This window comes from Gouania willdenowi, chromosome 20 (genome assembly GCF_900634775.1).
Source record: "Gouania willdenowi chromosome 20, fGouWil2.1, whole genome shotgun sequence".
In the NCBI taxonomy this organism is placed as follows: Eukaryota; Metazoa; Chordata; class Actinopteri; order Blenniiformes; family Gobiesocidae; genus Gouania; species Gouania willdenowi.
The window spans coordinates 19,391,232-19,407,293 of NC_041063.1; the positions used below are offsets into that span (position 1 = coordinate 19,391,232).

Consider the following 16,062-nt stretch of genomic DNA (forward strand, 5'->3'; position numbering starts at 1 on the left):
AGCTTTGGTAATCTTATTCATTCTATTGGTTTTTAATCATTCCACACACACACACGTCACATTGTTCTTAGTAAAGTTAAATTTGTCACAGCTCACTAAAATCAATGCGAAAGTCATTAAATACACTTGTTTATCCGTCTGAAACTCTGATTACAAATTAACACTGAATGACTCATCGAGAGTTTTACTTTTAGCTACGGAGGTTAACAAATCTGCAAAACACTAGCAGGTTGTTTAGGTTTAATTATCTTGTTGCTAATTGGGAGCTTGTGTTCTCTGGTTTTGGTAAATTCTATTTTTGCTACATTTGAAGGGAAATCGTTTTCCTAATTTCCGTCACCGAAGTGGGAATAAAACTTATAACCATTCAGCTGAGCGACAACATCTCAAACCGTGGCAAAAGAGACCTATGTGGTCCAAATAGGCTGAATGTGAGGCTGGTGTCAAATTACGTGAAGTGCTCTTAGGGAAAACAGCTGAACGATAACAGTATTGCATTTCAAGGTGATGGCCTCAACGAGACCTTAAGACAACAGTCGATAAAAAGCTGAGTAAAGTAAGAAATAAGATGACAGAAGCAGGAGTAGTTTTTTTTCTTAACACAGCCACAAAAACAAAGAAGCTGGTGTCAAATTACAAACATTTTGTGTTCTTTTGTCATAATTTTGTGTATTTTTGGACAGCATTTTCTGTATTTGTTTGGTTATATTTGGAATTCTGCTGTCATGCTTTGTATTTTTATCATAATTTTGTGTCATTTGTGTACTTATGGAGTCATCTTGTGTATTTTTGTTGTCATTTAGGGTATGTTTTGTTGGTATTTTGTTTGTTTTTTGTGGCCATTTTGTGTTTTTTTTTTTTAGTCTGTGGTTAGGGTTAGGGTTAGTCTTGCTTTTTGTAGTTATTTTATGTATTTTTGTTTGTTTTTGTCGTCATTTTGTGTTTTTTTTCTGCCTTTATATGTTTTTAAAGTCATTTTGTGTAGTTTTGTTCATGTTTTGTAATTCGGGGGTCATATTGCGTATTTTTCTGTCATTAAGTGTTTTTTTTTATTGAGTAATTTTGTATTTGTGTTTAAGGGGCCACCTTCGGGACACCAGTTGCTCATGTCTGCAATCGAGATTGGCCAACACACTAACAAGCTTAGTGCTAGGAGAATGATAAACAGCGCAGTTGTCGTCGTAGTAACCGTAAGTCTACTTAAGGAGGTGTGGATGTGTATCCTGTGCCGATGTGTCGGCGTGCGCAGTGACTTGCTAATAAAGCTGACTGCCTGCAGGCTTCCTCTCCTCTTCCTCCTTCACGGTGCGGCTTTAAATGCCACAGAGTGGCCACTTCCTCCGTGATGGGGCGATAAAGGAGAATGATATCAGATTTGACACCTGCAATAAAGCGCTGGAACTTCAACCTTGAGAGCCAACTCCCTCAGAGCTTCATAAAAATGAAAAAGTCTGTAGTGGAGTCAGTCGGGTGTAGCCTCACATTATTCCACTTTCATGGACTTCGTGCATAATTTTGCATCTTCGTGAACAACTCTTGGCAAGTTTTCATTTGTGTTAATGAAGTGAAACCATTAATCGGGCTTAAGCTTGAGGGTATTAGCACAAATATAGACAAATGTGTCACACCACTGCTTAAAAATGTCTGCATTTCCACTCTGACAAACTTTAATTTTCACATATATCAACCTTTTCAAAATAAGAGAGGTTCCTTGACTTAAAATCAAGTAAACGAAATAAGATTTTGTTAAGTTAAAAAAGTTAATAAATGCTTTTTCATTGTAATTTTTACAATTTCTCATAATATCTGTTATCAAAATAACACTGTAAAAAAGTATGTTTTTTTAATATACACAGTGCATAAAATAATAAATGAGACATGGTGGCCCGAGGGAGCAGCTCCAGCCTCTGTGACTCTCACGAGTCTTAATGTTGTAATGAATGAATGAATGAAATCACACATTCTATACCTCTCCGTAATCCTAAGAAACTCAGCTAAAACTGGAGTCAACCCAAATGGAACAAAAGACCACATCACACACAGCAGGCTAATATGTTCAAAAATGGAAAAGTCAACAACTCTGCAAAATGTGCCTTTTTTATGCTTCCCAAAGAAATCAAACTTTCTGCTGTTGATGTACATTAGTTCAATAACATCTGCTTTTGTAGCCTTCCCTGCTGAAAATTGGCTTTATAATTGATGTAAATCTCTAGGTTTTTTTTGGGCGGACTACAGATTTCTGTATTTAAAACATTTATTGTCAATCACTAGCATATATTTCCAAAAACTCACATCATCTGTAAACACTAAGGTTCATATTTATATCTGAACAAAAATTAGCCATGTAGGTCATGTAGAAGCTTTCAAAAATGTTATTTGTAATGGGTATTCGGAGAAAAGTGGCAGGGGCTTAACAGGTATATTTTTATTTATTTTTGACCAACTGTCCATTACCGACTTCGGTCCCGACCCACCAGTTGAGAATCGCTGTGTTAAAGCACTTCAGATTATTGGTTTATGATGGTGACTATTCGCCCCCTCTGGTTTTCATTGTTGTGGTTGTGGTGTAGAATAGCCATAGTGTCATGGCCAAGGTAGCATCATGCTAGCATCATACTTTGAAACCCGAGATTTGATGTTACTTCAACAACCAGCTAAACATTTACTACGCTACCTGACGAGGGTGTGTCGGTTGTCTGGGTCGGAAGCGCTGACGGAGCCGATGACAGTGTTTTTGCCGACGTCTTCCTTGACCTCCATAATGTAGCTGGCGCGCTCAAACACCGGCGGCTCGTCCACGTCCTCCACAACAATCTTGATCGTGGCTTCGTCCTTGAAGGGACCAACGGAGTAGAAGCGAGGGTTGATGTGGATGTTCTCCACCTGAACACGGAGGCTGTACTGACGCTTACGCTCAAAGTCCAGAGGCTGGGGAACAGAGAGAAAATACTTTGTGAGCTCATCAGGCTACAGTTCTTATTGTTAAAACCACCAAAGCAAGAGTCAACCTCAGATGGGGGTGACCTGCACTCAAATCAAAACCAGTCCTGATCTTCCCTAAAATATCTGTCCTAACAGGCAATGAACAAACAGGTGCTTGTAAATGTTTGTAAAAAGACCAGAATATAATTTAACTTAAGCCTGACTCCAAGCTGGCTCTGATTGATGTTTGGCACCATCTTCAGCCAGTAGTGTACCTGTAATAAGCATTGCAGGCTGACACCCGAACATGTGACTTATGACCTGGAGCGACTTATCTGTGCATTTCCCCAGGAAAATATTCCATTTCTTGATCACAGCGGTGTCACAAAAAAGATGTCCTATTCGATAACTATTGCTGCAAAGAATAAAGGGTTTGTTTTTGTGCCTTTTTTGATCCATTAGCATTTTTTTTGGTTGTTTTGAGTATTTTTTATTGTCCTTTAGTGTGTTTTCTTTCTTTTTCTATATTTTCATTGTCCCTTTGTGTGTTTTTGTTGTCCATTTGCCCACTTTTTTACATTTTATGTTTTTGAAACATTTTATTCACTCTATTCTCCAGCCGTCACGTCACTGAAGCGATGAAGTGATCAAAAAGCGTGACTAATCACGGGCGATTTAAAAGACTATAGTTGCTGAGGTGGCGCTGTGCGTGAACGCACCTTTAGAACAGGCTCATATTCCACAAACACAGGCTTATTTCATCCATCGGGGTGAAATAAATCAGTCTCTTCCGAGTTGTTGCCATGGCAGCTCGTTTAATCTTTGCTCTATTGAGGATGGGTTTTTAGCACGTAAGTAACCCAAGGTTTACAAACTCAGGGTTGATTGACCCACTTCATACCAGATGTAATAGAATCACATACCCAGAGTTTCCCATTGCGGGGTACGCTGACCCAGAGTTTATCGATAGACTCAGTTTGTTAACCCTCCTTTCCAGAATACACCCCTGTTGTGTTTATATGTTGTCCGTACGTATATATTTTTCATTTTTCTGTTTTTTATTTTATATGTTGTTGTCATTTTGTATGTTTTTGCTGTTGTTCTTTGTACTTTTCTTTGAGTTTGTATATTTTTTTTCTGTGATTTTGTATATTTTTTCATCCTTCTGTGTGTTTTTGTTGTCCTGTTGTGTTAATGTTTTTCATTTGTCCAACTTTTTTCTGTATTTTTGTTCTTTTATATGTTTTTGTTGTCATTTTGTTTATTTTTCAGTCCCCTTATGTGCTTTTGTGTGTGTTTATGTTATCAGTTCATATGCTTTTCTTGAGTTTTCTGTACATTTCTGTCATTTTGTGTGTTGTCGGTCTTATGTTTGCTCAGTTGCCCATGACTGATCAAAGCCATTTCTGCATGACTACCCTAAAAGATATTAAAAAAAAAAAACTTTTCTCCGTAACTTGCCTTTCCTCCCTAAAAGTTCCACTGAGACCTTGTGTAATTACAGTTTGTCCACAGTCATTATGTTTTTGTCTTAGGGCTGGGATGAATCCACTAACCTCAACTCCAAACACTCCACTGCATTTCCTCTCCAGTTGATAGTTTCTCTTTTTTATTCATTAAACCCTCCAACCTTTTCCACACCCTCTAATGAGCACAGGCCTCCGTCTGCTTCAAGGACACTAACAAGCTCGCTGATGGACACACACACACACACGGATCACATCTCTGCTCGTACGCATGTTGCACTGACTGACTGGATGATGTGACTGATGTGGCTTTCTAATGGAAAACTTGACAACATCACAATAGGCTTAATACACAGAGACAGGATTCATGTCAGAGGTTGTCCAGTCAGAAGTCTGATTAGTCTTCAGGAATCCAACCACCATCTCCAAACCAATCACTCACTCTATTTATAACGATAGAAAAATAAAACACAACACACACACAAACACACAATTTTGTTATAAAAAAAAAAAAAAAAAAACTCTATTAATATGACAGTATAATCGTAAACATATAAATAAGTTGTCCAACATATACCTCAAGATGATAAGGATTTTCTAAACAGACATTAAACATTAGACAAACAGCCCTCACTCCCAATTTGTAGACAAAGTATCTCCAAAATCACACAAAACAAGAAAAGATATACCAAAACTGAAACAAAAACATACAAAATGCAGAAATTATACAAGACGTTTCATAAAAACATACAGAACGACTCCTAAAACACCAGAAACAAAAGAAACACATAAAACAACTGAAACAAACAGTGACAAAAACAATACAAAACATGACACCGCAAACAGAAAAAAAACAAGACAAATACACCAAACCACCAAAACACACCAAACGACTGCAGTCCAAAAACTAAAAATCACTTGAAAGTCAAATAAAACAAATAAAATAGACAAAACTACAGAAAATAAACAAAATGAGAACTAAAACACAAAATGAGAGCAAAAATAAACAAAATGACTACAAAATTACACTGTAATACACAAACTGAGAACAAAAATGTACAAAATAACAGTACAATACAAAGATGACTTTGAAATGCATCCAAAATAACAGAAAAATATACAAAATAAAAACATATACACAAAATATCAACCAAAAAAACTAAAAAATAACTCCAAATCAAAATTATAGTAGTTTCCAAAAATGTTAGTTATTTCGTTTTGACTTTGTATTTTTAAATTCAGTTTGTTTTTATTAGTTTTTAGAGCAGATTTTCTAGTTTATTCTTTTTTTTAATGCTTAGTTGTTATTGGTTTTTGTTTTAGTTCATTTTTTGTTGCTTCCACTTCAAGGCACACACTTATTGCTGACAGTCATCCATCCATCATCCATCCATCCATCTATCCATCTTCAAACCCCCAGGCTCCAGAGTTGCAGAGATCTGCTGGTGTCTATCTCCAGCTCTCATTGGGGGCTAGGTGGGGGTACACCCTGAACAGGGCACCAGTCCATCGCACATGACACAGTCATATTCAAAGAAAGACTGTGTTGCTTTCACCCAACTTTTGTCGTATTCACAGACTATAAGGTTCCGTACAGTTGCCGTAAACCAGCAGAGCTGATAAACAGCCACTGAATAAAGTACATTTACAGACGAAAACAGTTCGTTTTGCAAACACACAGTTTAAGTTATTGTCGTTTCTATTTTTATTTTGTTTACGAAAAGGATTATTTAATTCTAGTTTGAATATTTTTTGTTCATTTCAGTTAACTACAGTATATTAACCATGCTCCAAATACACAACAATAGAGCCAACATTTTGTTCTTTGCTGTATTAAAGCTTGGATCGATCGTTATTCTATAACGATCGCCGTGAGAACAGTTGCTCCCGTCTGCTGTAGAGAGAATACGATGTATAAATTACTTCAGAATGTTATGAAAATCAGTTTATTTGTCACCTCCTCGACTGCATTGAAACCTCGTTCCTCACATTATTGTGAAATGTGTCTTTGAGGAGCTACCAAAAGCTTTTCAATCATCTTCCTGCTCTGATCGTCGTCATGAAAACAATCAAACCGCGCTGATGTTTTGATCTCTGCTGGGTGACATCTGCTCACGTTAGCGTGTGTTTGTTCTCTGTTGTCAAACGCACAGATCAGTAGATCAGTACAGTCGATTACTGCGCCCACAGCCAATGGAGAGACTCTGTTGTCGCTCTCAATTTGACTCCACCGTGAAGGAACACGACAGCGAGAACGAAGCGCTGCTTTTCTCTAATTAGCCACGATTGCTCTGCATTGTGGTGAATCCGATTAATGAAGATAATTACACTTTTTAGTTGATGTGTTTGTGCTGGTTATGTTGTTACTCTTGCAAACATGTAGTGCCTTAATGTGCTCTTGCTGGATCTTTGTGGTGAGTGCTCGGCTTTTGATTTGAAAGGCGACAGCGTCGTTACTTATTAATGCAGCACTTGTTATCAAGCTGCATCTGCTGTTAAAACACTCTAATGCATTAATCATTATGATGCAGAAAGTAAAGGACCAATCACAGCAAGCTTAGATGCCTTGTCAACCCAGGGGTCGACAACCTGTGGCTACCTCAATCAAAGATCTTTGAAAGTAATTAAGAAACAGGGAAGCCCTGCTTGATATATTTTGAGACTTTTCAGACTGCAACTACAGACATATCCTCGTCCTTTGACCCCATGAATCGCGAATATATAAATCCAAAAACACATAAAACGACAATAAAACACAACATTTCACCAACAATACATAAATTAACAGAAAAACACACACAAGGACAGAAAAACCAAAACAAAAAACTCCACCAAAAATAAACAGAATAAAAACAAAAACATACAAAACAACTTTAAAACACACAATATAAAAACAAAAAAAACAAAATGTGAACAAAATGAAATGAAAATTACACACAACAACAACAAAAGGACACAATGACAAAAAAGCAAAAATCGTCAAAAAAAAATAAACAGAATAAAAACAAAAACATACAAAACAACTTTAAAACACACAATATAAAAACAAAAAAAACAAAATGTGAACAAAATGAAATGAAAATTACACACAACAACAACAAAAGGACACAATGACAAAAAAGCAAAAATCGTCAAAAAAAATAAACAGAATAAAAACAAAAACCTACAAAATGACTTTAAAACACACAAAATTAAAAAAACATACATAATGTAAACAAAATGAAATGAAAAATGCACACAACAACAAAAATGACAAAAAAAAAAAGAAGCAAAAATCGGCACCTAAAATAAACAGAATGAAAACAAAAACTTACAAAATGTCAACAGGAATACTCCACATGCCAGAAAAACAAACAAAATGAAAACAAAAATATACTAAATGTCAACAAAAACACAAAACAACAACAACTACTCAACTACAAAATCTGTATTGAAAATGAACATAATTAAAACAAAATGTGAAGAAAAATACTGAAAAAGACAAGAAAAACACATAATTGGACAAAAAATAATATATGTAATGTAAAAAACAAACAAAAAAATAAGTGATTGGTTTGGAGACAGTGGCTCCAACTCAGCAACTTTCTCGATATATTTTGTGACTTTTCAGGTTGCGACTAGAAACAAATCCTCATTCTTTGACTCCATAAATCAAGTATACTGAACTGTTTGTAGCTTTGGTCTTGCAGATAAAAACTGTGCTTGTACGTGATCGTTTCTAGTTGAAAGAAATGTACAGGCACGTATAAAACAAGCTTTTTCTGACCTCCCACGGCGTATGTTTATGTGTGTCATTAATTATAGCAGAACATAAAGGTCACAGTGTGAAAAGTCACTTTGGATGACCGATGTATGGGATTCACTCCCCCTCAACAAACCCGTTTAATTAGCAGCTTCACAATTAGTGCACGCACTCTCCACCGCCGCCGCCACAAAAGGCAATTATGTCGTCTCCCACCTAACGACGGCATGATGGAGGCGATCAATGAAAGGCAGCATGGAGACTGCCAGGTCCTGTTGAATACATCTGACGCACCGCAGCCCAGAACTCCGATCCATACACGCTGTCAATATTTCGACTGCGGTCCCAGCGGAGAGAGCTGGATGTGCTGAAGGTGTGGGACGATGAACTGAAAACTGGCAGAGTAACGTGCATCACTGCTCACTAGTGGTGCAACAATACATCGATCCACATCGATACATCGATTAATTCATTGACAATCCAATTACATCGATGCACAATGAAAACATCAATAAACATCGTCATCTTTAAGATACGCCTTTATTTTGAAATTCACATAGCACGTTTGTACGTCCGTGCCACCATTTCCTGCGCTGGGATGGTAATATAACGTTGCAAATGCCACGTGACAACAAAGCCTTACAACCCCTGCTGACACGCACATTTGTACACCATGTAATGCCCCGCTGCTGCTTCCTGAATGTGGAGCCAACCGCTATAAAACATAGAGTATAGTAGTGATGCTGATTTAAGAATTGGGTTGAAAAAGGTTGTTTTGCTAGGGGTTTTACACGCACGTGAGTGCACAGACACGCAAACTGAGATCTGATACGTTCAGTATTCGGTCCGTGCTCGTAAATCGTTGATTTATACTAACTCCCCACAACAAACGGCATCTGCTCACGCAAATAAACAGGACTATTGAATAACAAGTGTCTGAAAGTCCACTTGAGATATTTAATATTAAAGTACCCTTCGTTCTTTGGTTAATCCGTTTTAAAACCAAATCAAAACAAATAAATTGATAGCTACACAATTATCATCTATACTATATATCTATACTATATATAAATATATAATATCCCATATAATATTTTTTATTTATTTTTATTAAAACAGAGGCTCTCAACATGTGGGTCAAGGTAAAAAAAAAATGCATATTCATTGTTAGTGGGTTGCAGGCAAACAGCACTTATTGTTTACAAAGTTTGTGACAATAACACGTAATGGACTTTTATTAATTTTTGTTCAAGAACATGATTTTGTCATATTTTACAGGCCAGGGCATGATATTCATTTGTGCGGAGCGTCACAAAATGTTGTGGTGCTACATTTGAATGGAAGTTATCTCCTTAAAGCTGATATCTGGAGTTTCTGAGAGGACGTCTTGATGTCCCGCCCTCAACAGCTCCACTTCCTCACTCTGCAATCTACCAAAAGCCACGCCTCTACTTTTCAGCACGCACATCGCGGAACATAACAAGGTTGCATCATGTCACATTAATATAGGTCTATGGGTCAGGTAAGAGCCAAAATCATATTTGCCTGTTTGCTGTTGTGACGCGCAGCCTTGTATATGTGCACAGTTCCGCATTCACTTTGATTGACAGTCTCAAAAACAGGAAGTCGAAGCCTATTGGCTGGGCGATCATGGCGCTCATTTCCATTTGTATAGGGGTCCATAGGACGAAGGAGGGACTTATATACATTAATGTATATGAATGACCACCAGCAGTAGACCATAGTAAAAAAAAACGAGTTCGGTATTTTTTATTTTTTCGCTTTTCAAAAGAATCAAACATAAACATAGATTCCTCAGAAACTCCAGATATCAGCTTTAAAGAGTAAGTAATCCATGATTTTTTGCTTGACGTGCGTTTAGGCTGGAAATTCAAAGAATGCCTTTATTATGGGCGGGGCTCCTGGAACAGTTAAGACACCCCAAGTCTACTATAAAATCGACAAAGAACAATCAATGCTATGCTAACTAGCTACTCAATACTAACCACAGAATCAAGAGTCTACAGGTGCTAGTTTTTATAGAAGGGGCGGAGCCAACAGTGGTGGTTAATCTCATTCAATAGCAAAATGACATTGTAATAGCCAGGTTTCAACCCATAGAGGGCAGTCACTCCTACATTTATACAAACAAAATGCACCAAATTGAAATACAAAAATGTCGAGTTAAACAAGAATCAATCAAACTTTACTTCCTACTAAAAACATTTGTTTTCAGTAGAAAAAGTGGTTTGGGGTTTAGTTACTATTGCTTGCAGCACAAAAACATTCTGAAGTTGGGTTGGCATGCACAAAAAGTGAAACCATAATCCGTAAAATGAGTGACTATCATTAGTTTGTGTTGCCCTACTGTGATATTCTGTATCATCCTCACCATGGAAGGTTTCAACCCTGTCGTTGGATCCTTGACAGCAGCGATTACTGAGCTCAGAAGGTAAAAGGAGGTCCAGTAAAGGTTCATCTAATAAAACGGCCTAAAGGAAGAGAACAAAGCCCAACTTGACGTTATTTAGCAGCTCTGCAAACGGAGGAGGAATCTTTGTTTAAGCAGCGAGCGAATCCCACTGAATAAACCGAGACAAATCTTCTGTCATTAGTTCAGTGTGGCGTCTCTTGTTTGTTCTGGAGTTCTGAAAGAAGGAGCGTTTAATACAAAGTCTACACAGCCTGCAGCGGCAGCACCAGTGCCTGTTTACACAGGCGGCGTTCAGGCACTGTACAGCGTGGGTGACGGACACATTGTTATGCAGCAACACTGCTGGGTGGATTTCAAATGAAATCTATTTGCCGACGCGCCTCTGCTGCATGTCAACAAGCCTTTGATGTGAGCAGATATAAGAGAGCGATATATGGAAAACAATTTCATCCTCACAGAAACTCACTTTGGAGATCCGGATTGTTTTGATGAGTAAAAAACCAGGACCTGTGGATACAACAAAGCCCTAAATGTGCTTGAATCATGAAAAAAAGCATTAGAAATCAAAAATGACCACAAAGTGTCCTTGTGATCGTTCTAACAGCAACGTAATAAAAAGGTGGAGGACAAAGTGACAGCGTGGGGTGTGTGTATTAGTGCCTGTAACGATGCTTTTTAGTGCAGCCATCAACAGTTCTGCATCCATTAAAGGCGACGGCCCATGACTCATTATGGCCTCCTGTCATTATAGGGAACCTTAAAGTCATCTTTAGGTTAAAGCCCAGCACTTCATTTACATTCCCTACTGTAGGAGCAAGCAGAGTGGTTCATTTGGAAAGACCCTGAGCAGGAGAGCATTACAACATTAAAACCAATACAATAAATTACTCTATAATAAACGGACAACATAACTCAGAAAAACACACAAAATAACTTAGAAAAACATACAAAATGACAACGAAAACACACAAAATGACTCCAAAAATGTGCAAAATGACAACAAAAACACAGAAAATGACTCCAAAAATGTGCAAAATGACAAAAACACACAAAATTACAATGAAAACACACAAAATGACTCCAAAAACATGCAAAATGACCACAAAATTACAACAAAAACACACAAAATGACTCTAAAAACATGCAAATTGACAACAAAAACCACACAAAATTACCACAAAATGACAACGAAAACACATAAAATGACTCCAAAAACGTGCAAAATGACCACAAAATTACACAAAATTGCAATGAAAACACACAAAATCACTCCAAAAACATGAGATGACAACGAAAAACACGTAAAATTAAAAAACATAAAATGTGAACAAAACTGCAATAAAAATACAAAGAAAGACAAAAAACAACAATAAAACCAAATGTTGCCAACAACACAAAAATTAACAGAAAAGCACACGCAATGACAGAAAAATCAAAACAAAAATCTGCACCAAAAATTTATAGAGAAAAAAAACCTAAAACTTACAAAATGTCAACAATAGGACAAAAAGAAAAAAACCCACCCGACAACAAAATGATAAAACGGTCGTTATTTGGACCAGATAATCACATTTTTGTGGCGCCCGCTGTGATAACAGTGTCCCATCTCTGGGTTACAATGTTCCTTCTGCTTTGTGTTTCCTGAGCAGTCGCACTCATCCTCTACATGCTCTCTCTCTCTCTCTGGCTGACTCGTGTTGTTCATTGTATGTGTGTAGTAGTAACCAGCTCAGCTCTTCCTCTCTACACTCTGATGTGTTGGACAAATGCAGATCCTTAAACATCAATTTGAGGATTAAAACATGCAGAAGTTCAACCCTGTAATCTAAATCAGTGTTGCTGGAAATTCAATTCATTTCGAACAAACAAGCAGCAGCTTTTTGGGTCCTCGTGTCCATCTTGTTGTGTAAGCCTAATATGAGGAGTCCCTACAGCGTGTGGTAGATTGAATCGTCACTGTTTGGTTTGTTGTAAACGTGTTAACAATTTCTCTCTGGTCACTTCAGGAAAATAGGTTTGTGCAGCTGAGGACCTTTCTGTGTAGCTTGTCTGTTTTCCCTGCAGAAAAGATATGAGCAAGTGGTGGCGATCACTCCAAGATTGTGCAACCACTGCCACAAATACACAGAACGACTTAAAACATACAAAATGTCAACAAAAGACAAATAGTAATCGCAAAATAATACACAAAACGACTTTCAGAAACATACATAACGTCAAAATAGTGACAGAAAATACAGAAAATGACAAAAAATATACAAAATATCATCAAAATAAACCACATGACAGCAAAATACAGAAAATGACTCAATAAACATACACAATGTCAACATAAATACACATATTGTAAACAAAGCACACAAAAATGACTCCAAAAACATACAAATTGTCAACAAAATACACAAAAAGAAAACAAAAACACACAGAACAACAACAAATATTACAAAGTTTCAACACAATCACAGACAAATACACACAATTACAACAAAAACATACAAAATGTCAACAATAGGACAAAACACAAACTAAATGACAACTTATATCAAAGTAAACAAAAGGACAGAAAATACACCAAACGACTCCAAAAATTACTATTAAAAACATGCAAAATCTCAACTCAAGTACATGAAACGACTCTAAAAACATACAAAATTTCAACAAAATACACAAAAAAAAAACCAAAAACACAAAATGACAACAAATATTACAACATTTCAGTAAAATGATAGAAAAATACACACTATGACAACAAAAACATATAAAAGTAATATCCCAAAATGTCACAAAGTAAAGAAAAGGACAGAAAATACACAAAATGACTCTTAAAAATGTGTAAAATGTCAACTCAAGTACACTAAATGACTCCAAAAACATACAAAATGACAGAAAAACACACACGATGACAAAAACAAAGAAATAAAACAAAAATCCAACAGAATGAAAAGAAAAATGAGAAACTAATATCCTGCAGCTTAATACAAGCTGCACACACCCTACACACACACGCACACACACATACACACACGCACACACTTTGTTTAATTAAAAAGCGTGTTATTAAATCCCATGGAAACAGATTGATCTCCTCATAATAAATGCCCACATCTTGCTCCGTGTGATCTCATTAACCTTCCTCCACCTCAACTGCAGACCGACCAATCACATCCTCACCTTCCTCAGCACGAGGCAGCCCTCCTGCGAACTCCTGTTGGTGACGATATCAAACATCCCCGGGCCGTCGCTGCCCGTGACCCTGTAGTCCATCTCTGCGTTCTTGCCGATGTCTGAGTCCATGGCACGGATCACCCCTAACGTGGAGCCCAGCTCAGCTGACTCGGGGACTCTGAACTCGTAGAGAGCTGCAGAAAAGAGGAAACAAGGCCTTTTGTGATTTGGAGTGAAAGGGAAAAACGGTCAATCAGGGCGACATTGTAAAGAAGGAGAAGAAAAGCAATGAAGAAGGGAACGCTGTGAATGTGCAGCGCTATCACGACTAAGGCCACGTCTATTCACACAGAAATCTCACTTCGTCCACCTTTTCTTTTCACGTGCTAACCCGAAGCCAAGAATAAAAACATAGTGAAGAGGCCGGTTGGTTAAAAACCGTGGAGGACCCAGCGCTGCCCCTGACAGCCAGGGAGCAACATGACCCCGGTGTGTTTATGACCTTGTTAGTGAAAAAAGAACGAGTGTAAGTGGGTGAGTCAGAGAGTGGAGATACAAAAGAGAAGGTCAGAGGAGGGAGAGTGACTCACAGCCAATCAGGGAGCAGTAATAGGAGCCGCGAGCCCAGTGTGTCCGACTCACTGCCATAATCTAAGCTTGGGACGTACACGCTCTTACTTTGCTGCTCTTGGATCATTTTCTGATGTCAGGTTATAAATGAACCTCCCCGGCCGCGCAGCGTGTGCCTGAACAAACAGGCGTGCAGCGAGGGGGGTGGAGGGTGGAGAGAGAGTTGAGCATAATAAAATATGCTGACACTGTTTTGGCAACGCCTGAGTCGGCAGGCGACACACACGCTATGACGAGGGCTAACAGGTATTTAGCATTACACAGAGAAGAAGAGGCATCACCGATCACTGACACTCTCCTTCCTGTTTTTCTTCCTCCACCTCCATCCTCGTCAGGTCCGTCTTTAGGGCCTTCGATTTTCGTGGAAAACAGTGGGAAAAATGTAATTCATGTTCTGAAACGGACACGGAAATGCCTCACGCATGTACACGCTATTTTGTTTGACCAAAAAACAGGTGACAATGTCTAGAAAATGTGACAACGTTGAAAAGCTTGTGCTATATGAAACGATTTGTCTAGTGATCATGTTATCCTGTTATTTGGTTCACAAATAATAATTTTGGGACCGTATCACACATTTCCATTAGAGTTGTTTCGTTAAATGCATGGCCGAGGGACTAGCAGTGTGGCTAACGTTGCTCTTGCCATGGAAGCATCGGAAATGGAAATTATTAACAGTAGTTGACAATTGACCCTATTTATCATATTTGGTAAGATTGCAATTTTGAAACAACATATCGGAGGCCCTATGTTTCCTTCCTTCTTCTCACTTTTCAGTCATTTTTTGAAGGACTTTGAGACCGAAGCGTGTGCCGCTAACACCCCCCCACTGTCCCCGTGCTGGGGGGTGTGATAAATATGGGAATGATGGAGGGAGGCTTGTGGCCACGTGCAGTACAGTAGGAGAGAAAGACTTGGGGGAGGGGACCGTCATGAAGATGGTAATCTGTCAATCCGATCTGGTTTTGGTCATTTGCCAGATGTGTAGGAGGAAGCGAGATGCGTAGGGGGAGGAAAGAAAGACAGAGATGGATGATGGATGACAACAGAGCAAACCGAGTGAATTGACTCATGGTTTAGACGGATTAGAGCTGATCTGCTGCACTTTGTGGAAACCTTTGCTCCGTCATACACTTTACATTTAATCAGCCTTTAAGAGGCCTGCACACAAACACAGAAAAGCCTGCAATAAGCCCCTCCCCCTCCTCCTCTGAAACAGATGGCTCGCCGACGGAAAGGAGGCACTCACTCTTGTTGAAGCGCGGCGGGTTGTCATTGACGTCGGACAGCGTTATGCTGACCGTGGTGGTTCCAGAGAGCCCGCCCATCTGCCCGGCCATGTCTTTGGCCTGGATCACCACCTTGTAGTTCTCCTTAACTTCTCGATCCATGCCGGGCAGGGCTGTCTTTATCAAGCCTGAGGAGAAAAGGGCAAAAGGGCGTCTGCAGCTTTCATTTAAATATTTGCAATGGACAACGGAAATAAACTACATGATGTTGAAAACTTTGTCCACTTTCAGTTTTTCACTCTGCCGCGTAATAATCAACCACTCATTTACCCATTTTCCTCTTCACTGTTTGTAGCCAGTAGCGCCTTCCGAGGCCCGCATGACCTCGTTCACCCTTTAACTGCGCTCTCTGCGTACTATTACAGCTTTTTGCACTAACTTTTGTTTGTGATCGAACAGAAAAATATGAATAAA

The 16,062-nt window shown here is 38.5% G+C and overlaps 1 protein-coding gene across 1 annotated transcript in view; it reads right to left on the minus strand.

Annotated features, from left to right (window-relative positions):
• Nucleotides 1-16,062, minus strand: part of LOC114454567 (cadherin-9-like) — an 80,819-nt gene that overhangs the window by 3,662 nt on the left and 61,095 nt on the right. Inside the window, exons 6-8 of the mRNA XM_028435117.1 lie at nt 15,609-15,776; nt 13,736-13,923; nt 2,675-2,928 (exon numbers count right to left, since the gene is read on the minus strand). Of these exons, the coding sequence (XP_028290918.1) occupies nt 2,675-2,928; nt 13,736-13,923; nt 15,609-15,776 (610 nt within the window). The remainder of the gene's footprint in view (nt 1-2,674; nt 2,929-13,735; nt 13,924-15,608; nt 15,777-16,062) is intronic.